The 27,983-nt window shown below is 43.6% G+C and overlaps 1 protein-coding gene across 1 annotated transcript in view; it reads left to right on the forward strand.

The window, feature by feature from the left end:
• Window positions 1-4,366: 4,366 nt before the first annotated feature.
• LOC141165381 (uncharacterized) overlaps window positions 4,367-27,983 on the forward strand; it is a 95,681-nt gene continuing 72,064 nt past the window's right edge. Inside the window, exons 1-3 of the mRNA XM_073650974.1 lie at window positions 4,367-7,965; window positions 8,078-8,182; window positions 14,324-14,442. Of these exons, the coding sequence (XP_073507075.1) occupies window positions 5,160-7,965; window positions 8,078-8,182; window positions 14,324-14,442 (3,030 nt within the window). The 5' untranslated portion in view covers window positions 4,367-5,159. The remainder of the gene's footprint in view (window positions 7,966-8,077; window positions 8,183-14,323; window positions 14,443-27,983) is intronic.

A 27,983-nucleotide genomic window follows, 5' to 3' on the forward strand; every position in this document is an offset into this window, starting at 1 on the left:
CTGACTCTACTACATCTGATATTACTACACCATACTCCACTGACTCCACTACATCTGATATTACTACACCATACTCTACTGACTCTACTACATCTGATATTACTACACCATACTCCACTGACTCTACTACATCTGATATTACTACACCATACTCCACTGACTCTACTACATCTGATATTACTACACCATACTCCACTGACTCCACTACATCTGATATTACTACACCATACTCTACTGACTCTACTACATCTGATATTACTACACCATACTCCACTGACTCTACTACATCTGATATTACTACACCATACTCCACTGACTCTACTACATCTGATGATACTACACCATACTCCACTGACTCTACTTCATCTGATATTACTACACCATACTCCACTGACTCCACTACATCTGATATTACTACACCATACTCTACTGACTCTACTACATCTGATATTACTACACCATACTCCACTGACTCTACTACATCTGATATTACTACACCATACTCCACTGACTCTACTTCATCTGATATTACTACACCACACTCCACTGACTCTACTACATCTGATGTTACTACACCATACTCCACTGACTCTACTACATCTGATATTACTACACCATACTCCACTGACTCTACTACATCTGATATTACTACACCATACTCCACTGACTCTACTACATCTGATATTACTACACCATACTCCACTGACTCTACTACATCTGATATTACTACATCATACTCCACTGACTCTACTACATCTGATATTACTACACCATACTCCACTGACTCCACTACATCTGATATTACTACACGATACTCTACTGACTCTACTACATCTGATATTACTACACCATACTCTACTGACTCTACTACATCTGATATTACTACATCATACTCCAATGACTCTACTACATCTGATATTACTACACCATACTCCACTAACTCTACTACATCTGATTTTACTACACCATACTCCACTGACTCTACTACATCTGATATTACTACACCATACTCTACTGACTCTGCTACATCTGATGTTACTACACCATACTCTACTGACTCTACTACATCTGATGTTACTACATCATACTCCACTGACTTTACTACATCTGATGATACTACACCATACTCCACTGACTCTACTACATCTGATGATACTACACCATACTCCACTGACTCTACTGCATCTGATATTACTACACCATACTCCACTGACTCTACTACATCTGATATTACTACACCATACTTCACTGACTCTACTACATCTGATATTACTACACCATACTCCACTGACTCTACTACATCTGATATTACTACACCATACTCCACTGACTATACTACATCTGATATTACTACACTATACTCCACTGACTCTACTACATCTGATGATACTACACCATACTTCACTGACTCTACTACATCTGATATTACTACACCATACTTCACTGACTCTACTACATCTGATATTACTACACCATACTCCACTGACTCTACTACATCTGATATTACTACACCATACTCCACTGACTCTACTACATCTGATATTACTACACCATACTCTACTGACTCTACTACATCTGAGATTACTACACCATACTCCACTGACTCTACTACATCTGATATTACTACACCATACTCCACTGACTCTACTACATCTGAGATTACTACACCATACTCCACTGACTCTACTACATCTGATATAACTACACCATACTCCACTGACTCTACTACATCTGATATTACTACATCATACTCTACTGACTCTACTACATCTGATGATACTACACCATACTCCACTGACTCTACTGCATCTGATATTACTACACCATACTCCACTGACTCTACTACATCTGATATTACTACACCATTCTCCACTGACTCTACTACATCTGATATTACTACACCATACTCCACTGACTCTACTACATCTGATATTACTACATCATACTCTACTGACTCTACTACATCTGATGATACTACACCATACTCCACTGACTCTACTACATCTGATATTACTACACCATACTCCACTGACTCTACTACATCTGATATTACTACATCATACTCCACTGACTCTACTACATCTGATATTACTACACCATACTCCACTGACTCTACTTCATCTGATATTACTACACCATACTCTACTGACTCTACTACATCTGATGTTACTACACCATACTCCACTGACTCTACTACATCTGATATTACTACACCATACTCCACTGACTCTACTACATCTGATATTACTACACCATACTCCACTGACTCTACTACATCTGATGTTACTACACCATACTCCACTGACTCTACTACATCTGATATTACTACACCATACTCCACTGACTTTACTACATCTGATATTACTACACCATACTCCACTGACTCTACTACATCTGATATTACTACACCATACTCCACTGACTCTACTACATCTGATATTACTACACCATACTCCACTGACTCTACTACATCTGATATTACTACACCATACTCCATTGACTCTACTACATCTGATGATACTACACCATACTCTACTGACTCTACTACATCTGATATTACTACACCATACTCCACTGACTCTACTACATCTGATATTACTACACCATACTCCACTGACTCTACTACATCTGATATTACTACATCATACTCCACTGACTCTACTGCATCTGATATTACTACACCATACTCCACTGACTCTACTACATTTGATATTACTACACCATACTCCACTGCCTCTACTACATCTGATGATACTACACCATACTCTACTGACTCTACTACGTCTGATATTTCTACACCATACTCCACTGTCTCTACTACATCTGATATTACTACACCATACTCTACTGACTCTACTACATCTGATATTACTACACCATACTCCACTGACTCTACTACATCTGATATTACTACACCATACTCCACTGACTCTACTACATCTGATATTACTACACCATACTCCACTGACTCTACTACATCTGATGTTACTACACCATACTCCACTGACTCTACTACATCTGATATTACTACACCATACTCCACTGACTTTACTACATCTGATATTACTACACCATACTCCACTGACTCCACTACATCTGATATTACTACACCATACTCCACTGACTCTACTACATCTGATATTACTACATCATACTCTACTGACTCTACTACATCTGATATTACTACACCATACTCCACTGACTCTACTACATCTGCTATTACTACACCATTCTCCACTGACTCTACTACATCTGATGTTACTACACCATACTCCACTGACTCTACTACATCTGATATTACTACATCATACTCCACTGACTCTACTACATCTGATGATACTACACCATACTCCACTGACTCTACTACATCTGATGATACTACACCATACTCCACTGACTCTACTACATCTGATTTTACTACACCATACTCCACTGACTCTACTACATCTGATAATACTACACCATACTCCACTGACTCTACTACATCTAATATTACTACACCATACTCTACTGACTCTACTACATCTGATATTACTACACCATACTCCACTGACTCTACTACATCTGATAATACTACACCATACTCTACTGACTCTACTACATCTGATATTACTACACCATACTCTACTGACTCTACTGCATCTGATATTACTACACCATACTCCACTGACTCTACTACATCTGATGTTACTACACCATACTCCACTGACTCTACTACATCTGATATTACTACACCATACTCCACTGACTCTACTACATCTGATGTTACTACACCATACTCCACTGACTCTACTGCATCTGATATTACTACACTATACTCCACTGAATCTACTACATCTGATATTACTACACTATACTCCACTGACTCCAATACATCTGATATTACTACACCATACTCTACTGACTCTACTACATCTGATATTACTACACCATACTCCACTGAATCTACTACATCTGATAATACTACACCATACTCTACTGACTCTACTACATCTGATATTACTACACCATACTCCACTGACTCTACTACATCTGATAATACTACACCATACTCTACTGACTCTACTACATCTGATATTACTACACCATACTCCACTGAATCTACTACATCTCATATTACTGCACCATACTCTACTGACTCTACTACATCTGATATTACTACACCATACTCTACTGACTCTACTACATCTGATATTACTACACCATACTCCACTGACTCTACTACATCTGATATTACTACACCATACTCCACTGACTCTACTACATCTGATATTACTACACCATACTCCACTGACTCTACTACATCTGATATTACTACACCATACTCCACTGACTCTACTACATCTGATATTACTACACCATACTCTACTGACTCTACTGCATCTGATATTACTACATCATACTCCACTGACTCTACTGCATCTGCTATTACTACACCATACTCCACTGACTCTACTACATCTGATATTACTACACCATACTCCACTGACTCTACTACATCTGATATTACTACACCATACTCCACTGACTCTACTACATCTGATATTACTACACCATACTCTACTGACTCTACTACATCTGATATTACTACACCATACTCCACTGACTCTACTACATCTGATATTACTACACCATACTCCACTGACTCTACTACATCTGATATTACTACACCATACTCCACTGACTCTACTACATCTGATATTACTACACCATACTCTACTGACTCTACTGCATCTGATATTACTACATCATACTCCACTGACTTTACTACATCTGATATTACTACACCATACTCCACTGACTCTACTACATCTGATATAGCTTCACCATTCTCTGTTATTACTACATCATCTACCACTCACTGTATTGAATCTGACACATCTGCTTCTAGCACCATCATATCTCATTCATTTAATACTGACTCTTTCAGAACTACGAATCCTACCAGATCTTCCTCAGACACTATCTCATCTGATAGTATTACCAATTCTACTGCCGACTCCATCGTAACTGACACTGCTACCAGATATTCTACTAACTCCATCATCTCTGATATTACTGCTAGATCTACTACTGACTCCACCATATCTAACAATACATCCAGCTCTACTACAGACTCCATCACTTTTGCCAACACTATCAGATCTACCTCTGAGATCATGCATTCTGACACTGCTACCAGATCTACTACTGACTCTATAATTTCTGACAGTGCTATCAGTTTTACTACTGACTCCATTATATCTGACACTGCTACCCGATATTCTACTGACTCCAACATTTCTGGTAGTACTATTAAATTCATTACAGAATCCATAATTTCTGATAGCACTACTAGATTCACTACTGACATCACCCAATCTGACATTGCTACCCGATCTTCTACCGATGCCATAAGTTCTGACATTGCTACCAGTTTTGCTCCTGACAACACATATTTCAGCACTACCAGACCTACTAATGACAACATGATATCTAAGAGTCCTACCAGATCTACTACTGACTCCTCAATATCTTATGGTACAACCAGATCTTCAACTGATTCCATCATATCTGACACTTCTACCAGATCTGCTACTAACTCCATGATCTCTGATATTGCTACCAGATCTACAACTGACTCCACGGTATCTGACACTTCTACTAGCTCTACTAGTAGCTCCATCATTTCTAACAGTACAACCAGATTTACCATTGACTCTACCATTGCTACCAGATCTTCTACTGACTCCATCATCCCTGAGAGTACTATCAAATCTACTACTAACACCTTTATTTCTGACTTTACTACTACCAGTTCTACTACTGATGCCATCATAACTGTCAGTACAACCAGCTCTAATACTGACTCCAACATACCTGACAGTACTAGCAGATCTGTGGACTCAATAACATCAGGCACTACCTCTAATTATACGACTCATTTTACAACATCAAGTAATACTAACAAATATGATCCTAGCATTATCACATCACACACTACTAACAAATATACTACTGACGTTGAAAAGACATATAGATATACAACTGACCTTATAACATCTAAGAGGACTCATGGACCTACAGCTGACCAAACCACATTTGACATGAATCATGGATCGACAACTAGGTCCAGGACATCTAACAAGACTCGTGAACCTGCTACTGATCCTATTAGATCTGAAAGTCCTGATGGACCTACAACAGATCCCATTACATCTGAGAAGGTTCATGTAACCAAACCTGAAACATTTACATCTGAAAGGACTCATAGACCTACAACTGGCTTCATTAGATCTGAGAAGACTCAAGGACATACAACTGTCCACGATATATCTGAACCTACAACTAATCACAGTATATCTCAGAGGACTCATGGACCTACAATTGATCCCTTTACATCTGAGAGGGCTCATACATCTACAATTGACCCGATTATATCTGACAGGACTCATGAACCTACAACAGCCTCTATTACATTTGAGAAGAATTGTGGATCTACAACTTGCCCCCTTACATCCGAGAAGACTCATGGACTTACAACTGAACTAATTACTACTAATGATCCCATTACATATGAGAGTACTGATGGACCTTCAACTGGCCCCATTTCATCTGAGAATACTCATGCACATAAAACTGACCCCATTATATCTGACATGACTCATGGATTCACAACTGAACCCATCACATTTGAGCAGACTGATGGACCTACAAATGATTCAATTACATCTGAGAGGATTTCTGGAACAAAAACTGACCCCTTTACATCTGAGAGGACTCATGGACCTACAACTGACACCATTACACTTGAGAGGACTCATAGACCTACAACTGGCCCCATTAAATCTGAGAAAACTCAAGGGCATACAACTAGCTTTATTTCATCTGAGAAGACTCATGGACCTAAAACTGATCACATTACATCTGAGAGAATTGCTAGAGCTACAACTGATCCCATTACATCGGAGACAACTCATAGACCTACAACTGACCTCATTACAACTGAGAAGACTCATGGACCTACAACTGATCACATTACATCTGAGAGAATTGCTAGAGCTACAACTGATCCCATTACATCAAAGACAACTCATAGACCTACAACTGATACCATTTTATCTGAAAACACTGATGGACATACAACTGACTCCATTACATCTGAGTGGACTCAAGGACGTAGAACTGAACCATTTACTTCTGAAATGACTGCTAAACATAAAACTGACCCTGTTACGTCTGATAAGACGGATAAACGTACCACGGATGCAATTACCCCTGAAAAGACTAATGGACAAACAACTGAATCTATTTCTTCTGAAATGACTGTTGGACATATGACAGGCGACATTTCATCTAATAGTGCTGATGGACTTACAACTGACTCCATTACATCTAAGGGTACTGATGGATATACTGATAGACCTATTACATCCGAGAGAACTCATAGACATACCACTAACCTCATTACATCTGAGAGGACACATGGAAAAACAACTAACCCCATTACATCGGAGAGGACTCATGGCCATACAACTGATCCAATTACATCTGATATTAAAGATGGAGATACTACTGCCACCACTACATTTACTATCACTCACGGGCCTGCAACTGGTTCCTTTACATCAAAGAGGACTGATGGACCTACAACTGACCCCATTATATCTGAGAGCTCTGATGGAAATGCTACTTCCACCTTTACATCTGGTCCTAATGTTTTGCTTACTACTAAAAATACTCCTGGATCTTCAACAGACTTGATTGGATCATTCCCGACTAATGAAAGTGCTACTGACTCCAGTACATCTACAAGATCCCCTGACGGAAATACTATCTCACTGACTATGGCTACTTCTACTTCTTCTGGATCAACAGTTCAGCTGTACACTAAACTGTACACATCAAGAGTCACTGGACAGTCAAAACCAAAAACAACGGGACAACTCCAGACCAAGTATACTCAGGATCCTACTACCAACACAGGTGAGTCACATCTAATTTGGGCTCCTTTCAAGGTCCATGACAAAAACTATGATCATTTCCCATGTCATCTACTCATTTATATCTACTTCTTTCTCATTGCCCCTTCATCTAGATGACCTATGTGGCTATGGTGGCCATTATAATGGCAGATATTGCATCTGTAAAGACCTCTTCTATGGGAATCAATGTGAATTCATCACCAATGAGATAAAACCTGGTGAGCATTCTACATTTTCTAGCATGCAACTCATTGAAAGATCCAGATTATGATGATTCTTTTTTGAACATTTTCAGATAGAGTATGTTACCCTTTGTATGTTTGAGGGCTGTCATGTGGACATTCTCACTTAACTGTAGGAGTCTTTTAGTTTTGGTCTAATCAAAATATGCATAGAACTTACAAGGACATAACTATGCGAATAATGCACAAGTTTGATAGACCTGGAAAGAAAAAGGTGAAAAAGAAGAGTTGGGAATAATCGGTGCAGGGGTGTAGCTAAAGTGGACTCAGAGGTAGCAGATACACATAGGCCCTGATACTTATGGAGGCCTACAAGTCCCTCAGCTATAAAAAAACCCCACAGGCTTTACAAAATTTACTTAGAAGGTAGGCAGCGATGTTATAGAATATTCATTGGGGTCTAAGAGGCTCAATTTTTGGGAATATACCCATAGGTGGCTCTAGGGAGATAGTTTCCTTACTTTTGGAAAACACACTAATTTTCACACTTTTTTTTCCTAAGGAGCATAACTCTTAAGACTCTGTACTCTAGCAGGAGAACCAGTACTATACAGACCTGTGTAAAAGGCATCTGGTTCAGTCATTCATGGTCCTGTTCTAGAGCTGAGTGAATCTGCCCAAAGCTTGTATTTGGGCTGATTTCCTTAATTCTATCAGGAATATTCGATTTGCATGGAGTAAATTCAGTGGAAATCATATCTATAAGGATGAGATTGAAAACAAAAATAAACTACAACCCTCTCCTCTGTGCTCCCCATACTTAGGCTTCTCCAATCTGTCCTCTTCGGTCTTCTTCTTGTTCCCGGTCTTCAGGAGTGGCTGCTGACCAGACTTCATATAGTTATGTAGGGTGCAATGCACGTCTTTGAAGTCAGCGATGTCGTGTTGATTTCATAGGACCTAGTCAGCAGTGGTGCCTGGAGACCAAAAACAAGAAGGAGGACAGTCAGGGGATCGGCTGGACAACTGTGGCAGATATAGGGAGGACTGAATGTGACTATGATTGTTTTTGCTTTTTTAACATTTTATTGGCCCCTAGAATCCTCAATTTTGCTATATTTATACAAATTTAATACCAAAAAATCTGTTGTTTTTTTTATAAAAATTTGTAGCAAAATTTACTATTTCATCTTTACTAAATACTGAAGAGGAGTAGAAACCATGATACAGCTATATACCTGATGGGTGTTTGGTTTTACGTATATCTCAAGTCATGTTTCAAAGCTCTTTTATAGGCTAGGCATTGACTTATTGGTAATTACTAGTGATGAGCGAGCACTAAAATGCACGGGTGCTCGATGCTCGGGTTGAGCACATTGGAATATTCGGGTGCTCGACCCGAGCAACGAGCCCAATGTAAGTCTATGGGAAACTCGAGCATTTTTCTGGCGGTCCCTCCGGCGGCCTGCAGAAGGTCAAAAATTGCCCAAATCGATGGGAACAGTGCTCAATTAAACGTCAGGCAGGCAGAATATATAGGCAGACAGGCAGGCAGGATATATAGGAGGGTGCATGAAAAACATAGCAGGGCACTTGGAACACACTAGGGCCCTCCTATTTTCATGCACCCGTCTCTTTAAAAAAAACGGCTGGCAATTCATCAGCGGCAAACACCGGTACCTGACAATTTAGAACAGAAAGAATAGAGTATCACACATAGATTAGATAGATAGAAACATGTCAGTCACATATATAAGAAGTACAGTGACAGTGTTGATTACTGCACTTGTCATTTAGTGTTAAAATAAAGGATTTATTAAAAAAAAATTGGCATAGGGTTCCCCGTAATTTTAGTCTCTAGCGGAGGTTAAGCAGACAGCTGGGGCAGATGTTTGAAGCCTGGGAAGGGGGTAATACCCACGGAGCTTCCCAGGCTACTAATATCAGCCCCCAGCTGAATACCTAGTCTTTACCAGCTATTAAAATGGGGGACACAAAAAAAAATGACGTGGGGGCCCCCTTATTTTAATAGCTAGCAAAGGTTAGGCAGACAGCTGGGGGCTGATATTAATAGCCCAGGAAGGGTGCCATGAATATTGGCCCCTCCCAGGCTAGAAACACCAGCCGTCAGCCGCCCCAGAAATGGCGCATCCATAGGATGTGCCAATTCTGGCACTTAGCCTCGCTCTTCCCTCTGCCCTGTAGCTGTGGCAGTGGGGTAATAGGGCTGGGGTTGATGTCAGCTTATAATGCCAGCTGACATCAAGCCCAGGTTAGTAACGGAGAGGCGTCTATTAGACACCCCCATTACTAACCCCATAGTCAAAGTTTAAAAAAAACACAAACACCCAGAATAAAGTCCTTTAATTGAAATAAACACACAATTCTTTATTGTTCTAAATTAAACCATACTTACCATCACGCCCATTCCAGCTGAAGACAACGATCTCCTGCAATAAAAATAAAATAATAAACCAACCTCATCCTTACCTTTCCATGGTTCCCAGGACGGCTCCAGCTCTGCTACATTCACATGACAGGCTGGATCGCTGCCGAAAGCTGCCATCCAGCTTGCCATGCCGCAGACACTGAGAAGCGCAGGCATGCTTGTGCTCCTCAGTGTCTGTCGGTGACGGCATCCAGATGAGCAGAGTTCATGTCCAATGAACTCAGCTCACCTCATGCACGTCATTGACAGCGTGGGAGAATTCTAATTCTCCTGCGCTCAGCGCTTGAGCAGGAGAATTCTCCCACACTGGGATGGCATTCTGATGACAGGCTGGATCGCAGCTCAGCGCTGCCATCCAGCTTTTCATCCTTCAGAGACACTGCAGAACGCAAGCATGCCTGCGCTATTCAGTGTCTATGAAGGATGGCATGCTGGATGGCAGCGCTCAGCGCAGCGCTGCCATCCAGCCTTTCATCTCAATGCCATCCCAGCGTTGGAGAATTCTCCTGCTCAAGCGCTGAGCGTAGGAGAATTCTCCCACGCTGTCAATGACGTGCATGAGGTGAGCTGAGTTCATTGGACATGAGCTCACCTCATGCACGTCACTGACAGCGTGGGAGAATTCTCCTGCGCTCACCGCATGCGCAGGAGAATTCTCTCACGCTCACCGCATGCGCAGGAGAATTCTCCCACGCTGTCAGTGACGTGCATGAGGGGAGCTGAGTTCATTGGACATGACCTCGGCTCATCTTTATGCCGTCACAGCCAGACACTGAGGAGCGCAAGCATGCCTGCGCTTCTCAGTGTCTGCGGCATGGCAAGTGGATGGCAGCTTTCGGCTGCGATCCAGCCTGTCATGTGAATGTAGCAGAGCTGAAGCTGTCCTGGGAACCATTGAAAGGTAACGATGAGGTTGGTTTATTATTTTATTTTTATTGCAGGAGATCGTTGGCTTCAGCTGGAATGGGCGTGATGGTAAGTATGGTTTAATTTAGAACATTAAAAAATTGTGTGTTTATTTCAATTAAAGGACTTTATTCTGGGTGTTTGTGTTTTTTTTTAACTTTGACTATGGGGTTAGTAATGGGGGTGTCATATAGACGCCTCTCCATTACTAACCTGGGCTTGATGTCAGCTGGCATTATAAGCTGACATCAACATCAGCCGTATTACCCCACTGCCACCACCACAGGGCAGTGGGAAGAGCGAGGCTAAGTGCCAGAATTGGCGCAACCTATGGATGCGCCATTTCTGGGGCGGCTGACGGCTGGTGTTTCTAGCCTGAGAGGGGGCCAATATTCATGGCACCCTTCCTGGGCTATTAATATCAGCCCCCAGCTATCTGCCTAGCCTTTGCTAGCTATTAAAATAGGGGGGACCCCACGTCATTTTTTGGGGGGGTCCCCCATTTTAATAGCTGGTAAGGGTTGGTATTCAGCTGGGGGCTAATATTAGTAGCCAGGGAAGCTCCGTGGGTATTATCCCCTTCCCAGGCTTCAAACATCTGCCCCAGCTGTCTGTTTAACCTCCGCTAGAGACTAAAATTACGGGGAACCCCATGACAATTTTTTTTAAATAAATCCTTTATTTTAACACTAAATGACAAGTACAGTAACCAACACTGTCACTGTACTTCTTATATATGTGACTGACATGTTTCTATCTATCTAATCTATGTGTGATGCTCTATACTTTCTGTTCTAAATTGTCGGGTACTGATGTATGCCGCTGAGGAATTGCCGGCCAGCTTTTTTAAAGAGACGGTGAATGAAAACACTATTATTTTTTTTTAATAAATCCTTTATTTTAACACTAAATAACAAGTACAGTAACCAACACTGTCACTGTACTTATTATATATGTGACTGACATATTTCTATCTATATAATCTATGTGTGATGCTCTATTCTTTCTGTTCTACATTGTCGGGTACCAGTGTATGCCGCTGCTGAATTGCGGGCTTTTCATGTTTCACTGTGAGCACTGTTCCCATCGATTTGGGCAATCACTGTAATGCCACAAACACCATGGCTGTGACATTACAGTGAGTGGCAGACAATCCCTGCATGATTGGTGCTCTAAATAGCGCCAAACATGCAGGATGGGGACCCGAGCTCCCACCCGAGCATCGCGCAAGTACTCGGTGAGCTTCGAGCATCTCGAGTACTGAGATGCTCGGGCGAGTACCGAGCAGTGGCGAGCATGCTCGCTCATCACTAGTAATTACCTATAGGTGGCACCAGAGAGATAGCTAATTTGCATTGTTTGTATCCCATGGAGCATTGCATTCCCAGGCCACTGTTTCGGAGTAATTTGGATGGGCAGATATTAGAATATTAGTGAGTGATGCTACCATCTGTTCCCATCTGGTTCATTCATGACTTGTATATCAGACATCACAGACTAAATCTACTGGCTCCCCACATTGCCACTAGAAAAAATGGGAAACTCAAAATCTTGGCAATTTCTGATCACATCATAATGACCACAGGATCCTGGGAATTGAAGTTTAAGAGTTAATGGTCAATACTGACAAAAGAAAGTCAATGTCCCAAAGTTTGTCTTAAAGGGTTTGTCTCGAAATTAGAAAAAAAACATTACTTTTTTTCTTTAAAAAATAAAACCACACTTGACCGTGTGGTTGTGTCTGGTATTGCAGAGCAAGCTTGAAACCCACATGCAACCTGTGGACAGGTGTGGTGCTGTCTCTGAAAAAAAATCAGCCATGCTGATCTTAGATAATCCTTATAAAGAGAACCTGTCACCGGGCAAAATTGGCCCGTTCTTGTTCTTATTTTATTTCCCCCCACTCAGATAAGTTTTCCAAATTTTTTTTTTCAATTCGTCATGCGGTTTCATATGGGTCTTTTTATTTAGTGAAAATTTTTATAGTACTCAAAAGTGGGCATGGCTTACAGGATCCTCTGGGGCGTGTCACCCTGTGAGCCACACCCCCTTATAAAGACCATATATACCCATAATATAAAGTTCCATATCTCTGGACCCATAAGGCAGATTAAAAAAAAAACAACAAAAAAACCCCCCAGAATTTCTCAGGGAATCAACAGGAATAAAACAAGAGGTTACTTTTGACCTGGTGAAAGGTCATCTTTAAGTAGAGATACGGTCTGTTGTAGCTATGTTGTTTCATAAAGAGGCAGTTGTAGGAAATGGTTCTTTAGTGGAAATTCTAATACTTCTTTAGTTGCAAAAGTCCCTTGAAAATTAAATGATCACCTTCTACTGTGTGTGGTCTTAAATGACTAATCTATGGGCGACATCAAATACCCTACAGTGCCACCACAGGAAAAACAAAGCATTACATGACGCTACTTGATATTAAATGACTGTCCAAGTAATACCTGAGCGGGTCATGTCCTCCCAAGTGAAAGATAATTATTTTAGGTGTCTTCCGGGAAACTCCCTCTCTACTGCCACCTATAGGTCAATGCTTTGTAAGTCAATGTCCAGCCTTAAAATCACAACTGTGGGTTACAGTGAAAACCAATATATCATATTCTGTAAGCATAAAGAACTCAGAACTCAGTCCAGGATCCAGGGGAGTAGGATGGCTGCAGAATGACTACCTGGGCATGTGTCCGGGTGCTAGCCACCAGTGAAGGAATGCCTATCTACAGCTATGCTGGGAACAATGTCATCAACAATAATGCTGATTTTTTTGTGAATACACAGTAGTTCTGTTATAGCAATAATGCATATGCTTTTAGCTAAAGTCATCATCAAGGTCAACGTCACAGTCTACATTGTGAATGAGGCATTCACCGATGACCTGACTAATCGGAGCACCGACGTATACAAGAAATTCTCAGCCAGGTTCACAGAACAGGTATGTCCAAAGTCTTAAATGTCACTGTCCTTTCTATAAGCTTTATAGAAAGCAATAGTACAAGTGAAAATTAGAAATTTTGGGATATATCTGAACAAAGAAATCTGCTTCTTTCTGCACTTATGAGCCACTACGTCCTGAACCCCTGAATTCCTCATTCTAAAACTATCCATCTTACTCAAGACAAATAACCAGCATCCTGATGGATGTAATTACAGCTGCCTATTGAAGTTTATAGTGAGGGGAGAGAGGAGAGATACATCTGTAGCTTTCCAGTAATTGTTATCTCATCCAAGTGCTGGACTCACAGCTACACTGCTCAGTATTGATATACAATGTCCTGCATGCGCTGCTGCTTCTGAATATGAGCTGCATAGAGACAAGAAAGGGGGAATCCTTCATGTCTATGTGTGCAGGAGACATCGTAGCAGCTTATCTTCACCCTCTTCCTCAGAGACAACTGAAAGTTACAGATAGAGTCTGTAAAGGGGAAAAAATGGTATTACATAAAGGATACAAATCATACAATATAACGGCCAGAAGTAGTGTTATTCCTTATGCTTACACACAGCTGATTCGTAAAAGTCACTCAATATGAAAATTATAATCATTTGCCACCATACAGTTATATGAAAAAGTTTGGGCACCCCTATTAATCTTAAGCTTAATGTTTTATAAAAATTGGTGTTTTTGCAACAGCTATTTCAGTTTGATATATGTAATAACTGTTGGACACAGTAATGTTTCTGCCTTGAAATGAGGTTTATTGTACTAACAGAAAATGTGCAATCTGCATTCAAACAAAATTTGACAGGTGCATAAGTATGGGCACCTCACCAGAAAAGTAACATTAATATTTAGTAGATCCTCCTTTTGCAAAAATAACAGCCTCTAGTCGCTTCCTGTAGCTTTTAATGATTTCCTGGATCCTGGATGAAGGTATTTTTGACCATTCCTCTTTACAAAACAATTCCAGTTCAGTTAAGTTTGATGGTCGCCGAACATGGACAGCCCTCTTCAAATGATCCCACAGATGTTCAATGATATTCAAGTCTGGGGACTGGGATGGCCATTCCAGAACATTGTAATTGTTCCTCTGCATGAATGCCTGAGTAGATTTGGAGCGGTGTTTTGGATCATTGTCTTGCTGAAAGATCCATCCCCTGCGTAACTTCAACTTTGTCACTGATTCTTGAACATTATTGTCAAGAATCTGCTGATACTGAGTGGAATCCATGCGTCCCTCAACTTTAACAAGATTCCGGGTGCCGGCATTGGCCACACAGCCCCAAAGCATGATGGAACCTCCACCAAATTTTACTGTGGGTAGCAAGCGTTTTTCTTGGAATGCTGTGTTTTTTTGCCGCCATGCATAACGCCTTTTTGTATGACCAAACAACTCAATCTTGGTTTCATCAGTCCACAGGACCTTCTTCCAAAAAGAAATTGGCTTCTCCAAATGTGCTTTTGCATACCTCAGCCAACTCTGTTTGTGGCGTGCTTGCAGAAACGGCTTCTTTCGCATCACTCTCCCATACAGCTTCTCCTTGTGCAAAGTGCGTTGTATAGTTGACCGATGCACAGTGACACCATCTGCAGCAAGTTGATGCTGCAGCTCTCTGGAGGTGGTCTGAGGATTGTCCTTGACTGATCTCACCATTCTTCTTCTCTGCCTTTCTGATGTTTTTCTTGGCCTGCCACTTCTGGCCTTAACAAGAACTGTCCCTGTGTTCTTCCATTTCCTTACTATGTTCCTCACAGTGGAAACTGACAGGTTCAATCTCTGAGACAGCTTTTTGTATCCTTCCCCTGAACAACTATGTTGAATAATCTTTGTTTTCAGATCATTTCACAGTTGTTTTGAGGAGCCCATGATGCCACTCTTCAGAGGAGATTCAAACAGGAGAACAACTTGCAAGTGGCCACTTTAAGTAGCTTTTCTCATGATTGCATACACCTGGCTATGAAGTTCAAAGCTCAATGAGGTTACAAAACCAAAAAAAGTGCTTTAGTAAGTCAGTAAAAAGTAGGTAGGAGTATTTAAAACAAGAAAATGATAAGGGTGCCCATACTTATGCACCTGTCAAATTTTGTTTGAATGCAGATTGCACATTTTCTGTAAGTACAATAAACCTCATTTCAAGGCAGAAACATTACTGTGTCCAACAGTTATTACATATATCAAACTGAAATAGCTGTTGCAAAAACACCAATTTTTATAAAACATTAAGCTTAAGATTAATAGGGGTGCCCAAACTTTTTCATATAACTGTAATATTAATGACTGTACTTGGTTTTTCTGTTCCTTCCATATACTTAAGTCTCCTCTTAGCCAAGCAAATCTACTTTATGTCAGATGTGGTAGATATAATCACACATTATTCATTTTAGTTGTATATTCTGAAAGTGTTAATAAAGGGGTCTATTGACACGCAGCTTTATATAGTGAGTATTGAGGGCAGTGCCATCTTTATGAACTGGTAGTGGGCACCTCAGACTGGGACAACATTTGAGAACATTTGAGAAGGACGGTAGCAAACTGGAAGTTTTATAGGATTTTAACCTACTCGGAGGGATGATCACTGGATGATAATAGGAGAATAGCTATGGGCAAATAAACAATGAAGTCACCAGACAAGGTCTTCAAATCAAAGAACATTTCACTGGTGATGAAGACACGGCTCATACATAGTTTGGTCTTTTTTATGGTAACATATGGATGCAAAACCTGGACAATAAAGAAACAAAGGCAGAAGAAGAATTGACGCCTTCGAAATGTGGTGCTGGAGAAGGATGTTATCAATACCATGGATGGCAAGAAGAACAAATCAAGCCAGACATGTCACTTGAAGCAAGAATCACCATGCTGTGACTTGCCAGCTTTGGACCCATCATACAAAGAAAGCAATCATTGGAGAAGGACATCATGATCAGAAGAATAAAAGAAACAAGGTGAAGAGGAGGAACAGCAACCCGATGGCTTGATACTATCTATGCTTGTAAAAGATCGATCTTCCTACAGAGCGTTCATCCATCAAGTCACCATGGCTCGAGATTGTTAAATCATAAAACAATAATAGTGGACCCCCTTAGTGGGAACTGTATAGTTATAGTCAGCAAAGCAAAAGATTTGGACCGGCATGATAGGAAAATAAAAATCCAACATATCTATAGCTATTAGTGTTGAGCGAGCACTAAAATGCTCTGGTGCTCAAAGCTCGGGCCGAGCTCACCGTGATACTCGGATGCTCGACCCGAGCAACAAGCCCAATGTTAGTCTATTGGAGACCCGAGCATTTTTGTGGCGGCACCCCCGGCAGTCGGAAGAAAGCTTAAAATGTGCCTAAAACGATAGTGACAGTGCTCAAATGACATGGGGACAGCATGGGGATCGCCCCAGGAAGCATTTCTGACCCTCAGGATACTGCTGTCAACAACGTGGTCAGAGGTATTAAGCCACTTTTACGGGGTCACAATAAAACGTTCAAAAGCGAAACTGAAACGGTTTTCCTGTGAAATATGTTAAGGAACTTCCTTTCCAGGGAAAAGACTTGTGTATAAGGTAAAATAAATAACCAAAAACAAAAATACTCCTCCACACCTTGGGCTATGTTCACAAGTAGCATTTTTTATGCGTTTTTGCACTTTTGTATTGCTTTCAACCGTGACAAATGCATTCACCGGGAAATGTCATTTTAACATTTTACAATCTTATCTGGCCATGTGCTGTGTGACACATGCATACAGTGCTGAAAAGACATGGGAACAGCATGAGGAAGACCCCTGGAAGCATCTCTGAAACCCAGGTCACTGCCTAAAAGTGTGCCCATCAGAAGTGATCCTTTCCGCATCAGAAGATGCAGACTTGCAACTATCCCCGGGCAAGTCCTTGTCCCAGGGCAGTGTTCAATTGTACCTCCCCCATTCCTTGCAATGCAAGCGCAAGTATGCAGCCTGCCACCCACCCACCCCCAGGCTGCAATACCATACTGCTAGCTTGCACTTGAAATGGGGCCTTTTAGTTTGGAGGAGGCCGAAGCTGGCCACTACCTCATGGCTGCTTTGGCAGCTAGATATCCATACTCAGTCCCCAGCCACCCGGCGGCCAGGTGTCCACGCTCGGTCCCCAGCCACCAGGGGGCGACCGGGTGTCCATAAACGGTCCCCAGCCGCCCCTATTTCTCCTTGGAAGTTCCCAGCACACTTTTCTTAGCCCGGCCTGCTTTAGGGCAGCATTGGACGAGCCCACCAGAGAGCCAGACTCCTCCGGTGGGCCCTGGCTTCTACATCAGGGGAGTTGAGAGTGCCAAGGTGAGGAGCATGATGATGATGATAGAAGTTAGCGTCTGCTTTATTTTCTTGGAATGCAAGCGCATGTATGCAATAGCGGCTAGGCCTGCGGTGGTCAGCGTTTTGGCGCATATTCTACCTCCTTCGAGGATTGCTGGATGTTTTCCTGCTACTATCCCAGTTCTATGACTCCCGCTAAAACAAAGCATCAGGTGATGAATGATGAATGAGGTGGTGGCAAAGGAGAAAGAGCAGGAGGAACAGGGACCATTCACATCAATATCAGGCCAGTCAACCACACATGTCTTGTAGGATATGTTTCTGTACCAAAAGGAGCGGTTCGCTACACAGTTATAGGGCATACAGTGAGTGCAATGCCTACCAAAAATTTCAAGGCACTCCAATGCCCCTTGGAGGTCAGAGGGCCTTAACCCTCCGTCACATACAATATCGGTTCTAACGAGTTCACATACAATGTGACTGTCAGGCGCAGGCTAGAAAAATACCTATAATATCTAATGTTTGCAATTTCAGTGCTCTAAAAGTGATCAGTGACCTTCATAGGGATGTAATAAAAGAGACTACACATAATCAGGTGCAAAAAAAACCCATTTACTTAACATAAAACTAATAACTCTGAAATACAAACATTTCAAAACTCCCGCCAAATAGTCCCCAGTTCGACTCTGTTAAAAAACTCTACAAAGAAAATTTATGGAAACAAACTTAATTTTAAGGTACCTTAAGTACTATTAAACACATATTCAATCAGAATTAGATCCTGAAGTTTCCCCAGAAAAATTACACTTGCAGAGCAAAGAGCAAGAATTACACATCATTTTTGCATGTGTCAGGCAGATTGCATTATGACATTTGTGACATTCAGAATTAGAAAGCCTTCTGATTCCGCTTTCCGTGGTGCAGGTGGTGCATCTCCTTCTTTTGGGAGGTGGTGCAGGTGGTGAATTTTCACTATCATCTTCTGGGCAGAATCTTTTGAGCTGAACTTGAAGGCGAGAGGGGATACCGATTGTTTTCATACTTCTCCTGCGTAGCTCTCCAAGCACTAGTTCATGGGCCAATTTTTTCAGATAGAATCGTCTACGGAGCGGTTCAAGCTTGTTTTCAAGGTAAATGACTTGTGAATTTATACCACCCAAATTCAACATAGCAAAAAATATGACCATTGGCCAGCATTTGGTGTTTCTGCTGACGTTGAAAGTTGAGCACATCTGATCAGCTGTATCAACACCCCCTTTGGTTGTATTATAAAATGTAATTATCTCCGTTTTTTTTGTGCCTCAGTCCTAGGATCGATGGCATCATCATGATGAAGTGTTGATAGAAGAAGTACAATTTTTTTTGCTTGTGGTACATAGGAAACCAAAACCTTTCCATTATGGAATGCAAACATACTGCTGTACTGTTGTCTCCCTTTCACACTTACAAACTGTGTAGGCAATTCTTTTTTATTTTTTCTTACAGTTCCGACATATGAAAGCTTCTGCATTTTCAGATAATCAATCAGATCACAATTTGAAAACCAATTGTCAGCTGTTATATTGCGACCCGATCCAAATAAGGGCTCAGCCAGTCTTTTTACAACATCACTGGGTTTGTTGCTGACACAGTAAGGACCTTCTGGTTGTTTTCCTGCATAAACTTCCAGGTTGTAAGTGTAGGTCTTACTGGCATCAACAAGGGCATACATTTTCATTCCATATTTGTTAGGCTTTGATGGAATATATTGACGAAAGGCACATTTACCACGAAAACCAGGGAGCATTTAGTCAATAGTGAGATTCTCCCCAGGGCAATAGCTTTTTTTACAGTTTTCAACAAATTTTTGGAATATATCACGAATTGGAGCAAGTCGGTCATGTGTTTTACGTTCGGTTCGGGTAGTTCTGTCGTCAAACCGAATTAGAAGCTTGAATATGTTTATGGACATAACAAGGTCAAATTTTTCAACTCCATCCCCATCTTTACTCCAAAGTTCCTCCAAACTTTGTCTATTTGCCCTATAAGCTCCTGCAAGGTATAATAATCCAACAAAAGCACGCAGTTCTATTTCATCTGTGGCCTTGATGGTTCTGTTGCAGATGAGCTTGTCCTTTATAATGTCTATATATTGGTTGGTATATGTGACAAGAGAGTCCAGAATGTCATTTGTGAATAAACTATTCCAACATTCAACTGCAATTTTTGCATTACTTGCAGTTCCTATAACTGCAGGAAGGTGAGTAATAATCTTTTGAGGTTCCCTACGTTTTTTCTGGAGTGGCTTCTTGTTCCATTGTTTTTTTTTTATCTTTTCCCATATAATAAGATTCTACATCTTCATCCTCATCACTGTCACCATCTTGCTCTGTTTCAGAATCCACTTCACATACTTCCATCTCATCATGAGAATCAATCTCACTTTCCTCTCCTAAATCCTCATTCAGTGTGGGGTCTGCATCATCTAACAGCATGTTTGTTACTTCCTCAACATCAAGGTTTTTGATAAATTGTACATTTTCCTCTCCATTTCAGCAGATAATCTGAAGCAAGAGAAGGAATATGTGTTAGGGAACTACTGTATATGCCTGAGCAGCACACTTTCTTTTTTTAATCTGCCTTATTTCTATGAAATATCCTCAGACTTTGTGCTATACATTCATAAAACAAGCTAAATAAACAACTGTGATGAATAAAAAACATAAAATACCAACCTTATTGAGTGTGATGTGTTCACATACAATGAGCCTGAGAGATTAGCGCAGTTATATCTGTCCTCCTGAAGCTCTGCAATCCAACTGTGGTATGAGGCTTCACAGAGCTGCTAGAGACAGGAGACTACCTGGAGGGAGGGGATTTCCTCACAATCTGGTGAGGAAGGAGAAATGAAAGTAAAAGAGATGTGCCTGTCAGGCCTATTGTATGTGACGGAGGGTTAACTAAACCGTTTTTTCCATTTATAGCAACTGGGTCTCCTGTGCACAGTTGGCCTAAGCAGTGAATGGAAGGCTTTCCAAAAATTATGAGGAACTGCAATGCCCCTTGAAACAGATATGGATTACAGCGTACTAAAATCTTTCTACCCATTATTGGGGAGTGGGTCTCCCTTAGTGTTCGCCTATGCATTGAAAAGCAAAAGCTGACTAAAATTAGGAGGAAAAGCAATGCCCGTTGGAAGAATGGTGGAGGTCGCAGTGGAATAAAAAGACAATATCAATGCCCCTTGAAAAAGTGGTGGAGGTCGCAGGAGCTTAACAAGACGGTTTTAATGCCCCTTGGAAGAGACGAGGTGGTCGCAGTGGAATAAAAAGACAATATCAATGCCCATAGGAAAAGTGGTGTGAACGGGTCCGGGTGGTGGAACCTCTGTGCCTTGGAACAAGGAGGGAGCCAGAGGGGCAGGTGCTACTGACGCGCCCCCTGGGCCGAGTGTGCACGTGTGTGGGATACCCGGAGCCGGGTCTCTGGGGGTTGTAGTCTCCGTGGTGGCGACCCGGTCCCGTGGCTCAGGGTGGTCAAACCAGTGGCAGTCTTTATAGGGTTTTTGTGGTTTAATGTCCGACTACGCCACCCGTGGATTGCGGTCAGGGTGTACCGCCGCTGCGAGGCAGACCGCTGAGGCTGGTCTGGTGTGCGCAGCAAAGGATGGGATAACTCCCCACAGGAAGAGTATAGCCTCAGTGCAGAAACTGTGGATGATGGGGGTGATGGTGCGCAGGCGTCCCAGTACTAGTAGTGCTGTATGGGGTTAGAAAGCATGAACGACTCAGAGTCTTTGCAGTGGAGTTCAGGGTCTTTACTGATGATATTAAGGCAGACCCTCCCGGGAGTACTGGCTAGCATAAGGGGCCTTGTCTGTCTGCGAGCAAGCAGGAGTTCCCCTGGACAGGTGGAGTTGTAGGCCTCCCCGTCTATCTGCACTCTTCCTGGCTACCTTGCTGTAAGCGAGTGGAAGTAGCCCATGTCCCTGAGTATACCGTGTGGTGCTCACCCGTATGGCTGGTGACTTGGGGCCTTCTGATAGCCTCCGCTCCTCGATGGCGGTGCTGGTCCCTTCCTTGTGACTGAGCCTCCGGGCTTCTATGGCCAGAGGACCTGGAATCCCCTGCCGGCTGGTTTCTGCTGCTGGACTTAGAGGTTCCCACAGCCTCGGACTCCGTTGTCCGGTAGTAGTCTCTTCAGCCAGGACGAGCAATATATCTGCTTCCAGTCCCTGGCACTCAGCTCCTGCTCCTACAGAGCACCTAGCTGTTTCTCGCCCTGTGTCTGGAACTTCACTCCAGGCTCTGACTGACTAATCCCGCCCCAGACCTAGTTTATAAGGGCAGATTCCTCCCCTCCCAGGACTGGGCAGGAGGTGTTGCATGCTTAAGGGCTCCTGACCAGGAAACCTCCCACTTGCTCTCAGACGTAATATTTCTATTACTGTGGTAACCAGACCCCTGGGGTGCCACATTCCCCCATAGTAAATTTTAGTACTCCGGGACTAAACACATTTTTAAGAAAACACAAGCACAGGGTATAAACAATAATACAACAACATATGTACAAGAAGCTTTAGTCTTTAGAGGTCACGGTGTGTCCGTAACCGGGTGTCCATGTCACCCAACAAAGTGAAGTCTTGGAACAAAGTAGGGGACCTGTCCAAAGCAAACCCCAAACGTTGGCCCTGGGCGTGGCTTCAAGGCTGAGGCTAGCTACTTTGGGCCACAAGGAGGCCACGCCAGACAGTTTTTTCTCTTCCGTGGCCATCTTTGCAAGAGGCACCAAGGTGCAACTATCTACAATTTAGTTCCGGTTACTCAGCGTCCATAACCTGTCAGTCCAAATAAACCTGCAGGGTAACTAGAGAAACATAATCAATGAACAGGCAACAAAAACATAAACCTTTTTCAGCATTTACGTATGTACAGGTAAATATATACTTGGCATTAGACTCTCCAGCGAGCAGGCATCTGTCCTCTAGTGCTCCTGGTGGACCTACGTAACCCACTATCTGGTTCTGCACTACAGGGTGTAGAAGGTGTTACGGGCAGGCCTGGCAGCTTTCTGTGCACTCTTTGGCTTACTAGGGGCACGGCAGGCTCACTACTAGCAGAGGGTTGATTCTCCTGGGCTGCTGGTATGGATTCTTCTGCCTCCTGGGCCGGCTGCTCTTCTGACACTCCCTGTTCTTCTGTAGGCCCTTGAGGGGCTGGTTGGAGAAAGGTGAGGACGTGTACCATGACTGCGTTGTTGATTTGAGTCCAGGACCAGGGAAAGTCTCCGAGTACGGTACTGATCATTTCTTCCCTTTCCTCTGCGGGTTGAGGGTTCTCTTGATCTTCGTCAGGGCTTTGCAGCTGCTCGGGACACTTTTTCAGGTGGTCTCTGGAAACAATGGCTGTGGTCTCTCCTCCATCCTTACTGATTATGCAGACTTTTGGGTTATCATGACTTGAAGGCAGTACTGTGTACGGGTCCTTCTCCCACTGGTCGTCCAACTTGTGGAGCCGCCTCTTTCTCTTCAAGACCTGCTCTCCAGGTACCAGGGGAACAGCGGGAGCATGCTGGTTATAAGTCTTCTCTTGCCTTTCTCTTGCTTGAGACAGACTTCGCTCGACGCTCTCCTGTACTTTCCGATACTGCTGCTGCTGTTCTGTATCCCAGTCTGCCTCTGGCGAGGTGTCCTCAGGTGTCAGGACTCCAATATCCAGGTCAATAGGCAGCTTACCAGGTCTTTCTCTCATTAGGTAAGCCGGGGTACAGTTGGTGGAACCTACAGGGATGTGATTATATAAGTCCACCAGATCAGGCAGTTTTTCTGGCCAGAGACTGCGTTCTTCCAGGGGCAACGTTTTTAGCAGGTCTATCACCACCTGGTTCATTTTCTCACATAGTCCGTTGGTCTGAGGGTGATAGGGCGTTGTTCTTATCTTCCTCAAGCCATACAGATTGCAGAACTCTTGGAAGACCTCCGCTTCTAAGGCTGGCCCTTGGTCAGTCAACACTTGCTCCGGATACCCGTGTGGACGGCAGAAGTTCTGCTGGAAGGCTCTAGCTGCTGTTTGAGCCATTAAGTCCTTGACAGGGACCACCACCAGGAACCGGGAGTAGTAATCTACGATTGTGAGGGCGTAGACGTACCCAGATTTGCTTGGAGCCAGTTTCACATGGTCCAGGGCTACCAGTTCCAGTGGCTGCCTGGTGATGATGGGCTGCAGGGGAGTCTTCTGGCTGGTGCGGTCCTTCCTTCTTAGGTTGCACGGGCCACAGTCTCTACACCACCTCTCGATGGCTCCTCTCATGCCTACCCAGTAGAACCATCCACACAACAGGAACTCCAGCTTCTTCCATCCGAAGTGTCCTGCTCCGCCGTGGTATGCCTCCAGAACCATAGCCGCATATAGTCTTGGGACCAATACCTGCCAGGTCAACTCATGTGTTCTTGAGTTGACCATTCTCCGGCACAGCTTCTCCTTGTAAAGAAACAGCTTACTTTTCTCTTTCCACAGTTGCTTAGTCTCCTCCGGAGCGTCTGGGTCAAGACGGGCATCAGCCTGTGTCAGCATTTCCTTCACCAGACGGACTGCGGGATCACTGTCTTGTGTCTCCGCCCAGCTGTAGTGGGGTAAGGGATTGAACGTAGCAGAGGGCCTGTCCCTTACATGGTGGGAATACAGGGTAATCCCATGACGGTGGAACGCAGGGAGCTCGACTTCTTCCAGTTCTTCTGGATCTTCCCCTACGTCCGGTAAGTTTGGCATTCTGGACAGGGCATCCGCATTGGCATTTGAGCGTCCCGCCCATTATTTGATGGTGAATTCATAGTTGGACAGGCGGGCCATCCATCTCTGCTCCAGGGCACCAAGTCTTGCAGTGTCCAGGTGTGTCAACGGGTTGTTATCCGTGTACACGGTGAACTTGGAAGAGGCAAGGTAATGCTTGAAACGTTCGGTCACTGCCCACACCACTGCCAGGAACTCTAGCTTGAATGAGCTATAATTCTCAGGGTTTCTCTCTGTGGGCCGTAGTTTTCGGCTGGTGTAAGCGATTACCCGTTCTTTCCCCTGCTGGATCTGGGACAGTACGGCTCCTAGCCCGATGTTGCTCGCGTCCATGTGGAGGATAAAGGCCTGGCTGTAGTCAGGGTACGCCAGGATTTCATCCCCCATGAGGGCCATCTTCAGCTGGCGGAAGGACTCCTCTTCCAGCTTTTCCCACCTGAAGGGCGGCTTCTGGTTTTTGGCCTTCCTGGATTGACCTATCAGGAGGTCCTGCATAGGAGCTGCCATTTTGGTGAAACCGGGAATGAATCTTCGGTAGTAGCCTACCAACCCGAGGAACTGCCGCACTTCCTTTATGCTGGAGGGTCTTGGACAGTCTTTAATCACGGTGATCTTATCGGGGTCGGGAGCCACTCCGTCAGCACTCACCACGTGTCCCAGGTACTGCACCTTTGGTTTCAGCAGGTGACACTTGGAGGGTTTCACCTTTAGGCCGTAGCTTGCCAGGGCGTCAAACACTTCTGCCAGGTGTTTCAGATGGTCCTCGTAGGTTTTGGAATAAACGATGACATCGTCCATGCATAACAGGACCGTCTCGAAATTCCGGTGTCCCAGACAGCATTCCATCAACTGCTGGAAGGTTCCTGGTGCGTTGCAGAGCCTGAACGGCATACAGTTGAATTCGCTGAGACCCATCGGGGTGGTGAATGCAGTCTTCTCCTTGTCTGCTTCTGCTACAGGAACCTGCCAGTACCTGCTAGTAACATCCAAAGTGGAGAAGAAGTTAGCAGATTTTAATGCAGCTAAAGATTCTTCTATTCTAGGTAACGGGTACGCATCTTTGTGTGTGATACGGTTGACCTTTCTGTAGTCTATACACATTCTCATTGTGTTGTCCTTCTTTTTCACTAAAACTAGTGGAGCTGCCCAGGGGCTACAGCTGTCCCTGATTACCCCAGCCTCCTTCATGTCCCGCAACATCCCTTTTGCATGCTGAGAGTGTGCAGGGGGTACAGGTCGGTATCTTTCCTTTATGGGTGGATGGTCTCCTGTGGGGATGTGATGTTCTACCCCCTTTACTCGCCCGAAGTCTAGCGGGTGTTTACTAAAGACTCTTTTGTACTCCTGAACCACCCGGTAGACTCCCTGTTTTTGGTGTGAGGGAGTGGAGTCAGTACCCAAATGCAGTTGCTGACTCCAGTCCTCCATTTGTTTCTTAGAGCCGTTACCTTCCTCTGGTTGAGATGGAGGGAAGGGTTCTACGGCCTTTACAGAATTTTGGTTTATGGTGAACAATTTGGCTAGCGTGGCATACCGGGGCAGGTGTACTTCTCTCTCCCCGATATTTACGATGCGGACAGGTACCCTCCCATGACGTACATCGACCACTCCCCGTGCTGTCAAAATGGTGGGCCTACTGTCTGAGTAGACGGGCTCTACCATTGCTTGGTAGTCTCTACCTCTTAGACCAATAGCTGCCCGGCACCATATCATCATCTCACTTTTCGGGGGCATGGCAATAGGGAACGGGTCACACATTCTCACGCTACCAATCTCGCCACCAGATAATTCCACCTGGTGCCGTTTCATCAGTGCCCGAACCTCTTTTTGGAGGACACGCTGCTGGCTGGAACTGGCGTTCTTGGCAACCTGCTGTAAGATGAGAATCACCTCTGCAAGACAATTTTCAATCACGTTAGTTCCCAAGGTTATTCTAGGGTGACTCTCATGACTTTCAATGTCCACAATAATCAGTCCTTGTGCCGCCAGTTCGACCTTACCGACCTTAATGGTCACCTCTTTGAACCCCACCTGCGGCACGGGCTGACCATTGCTGGCGATGATACTCAGGTCGTCATCTGGGTAGCGGGTTATGTCCAAGTCATTCCAGTACCGCTTAAAGAGCATGTACGGGATGGTAGTCACCTGTGACCCAGTGTCTAGTAGGGCGCTCATAGGAATGCCATCCAGTACCACAGGCAAGACCGGACGTCCCCCTACGTATTTATCACGCCAGTTCGATGGGCCTGATGATCTTATGCCTGGGGGTTGGCCCTCTGCCCCAGGTTGTGCCTGTTTAAATGACAGTACCTTGCCATATGTCCGGGTTGATTGCAGTGGAGGCAGATGGGTTGTCCCTCCTCATTGTATCTGTCACTGGGTCTTCATCTGGACGATGGGATCCTCCTCTGTCGGTGCCACGGGACGTCCTCCGGACTGGTGGCCGGCTTGATCCTTCCTGGAGGAGAGACCTGAAAAGACTGC

Source organism: Phyllobates terribilis, unplaced genomic scaffold, assembly GCF_046119375.1.
Source record: "Phyllobates terribilis strain yellow unplaced genomic scaffold, ASM4611937v1 Scaffold_11__3_contigs__length_659146591, whole genome shotgun sequence".
Classification (NCBI taxonomy): domain Eukaryota; kingdom Metazoa; phylum Chordata; class Amphibia; order Anura; family Dendrobatidae; genus Phyllobates; species Phyllobates terribilis.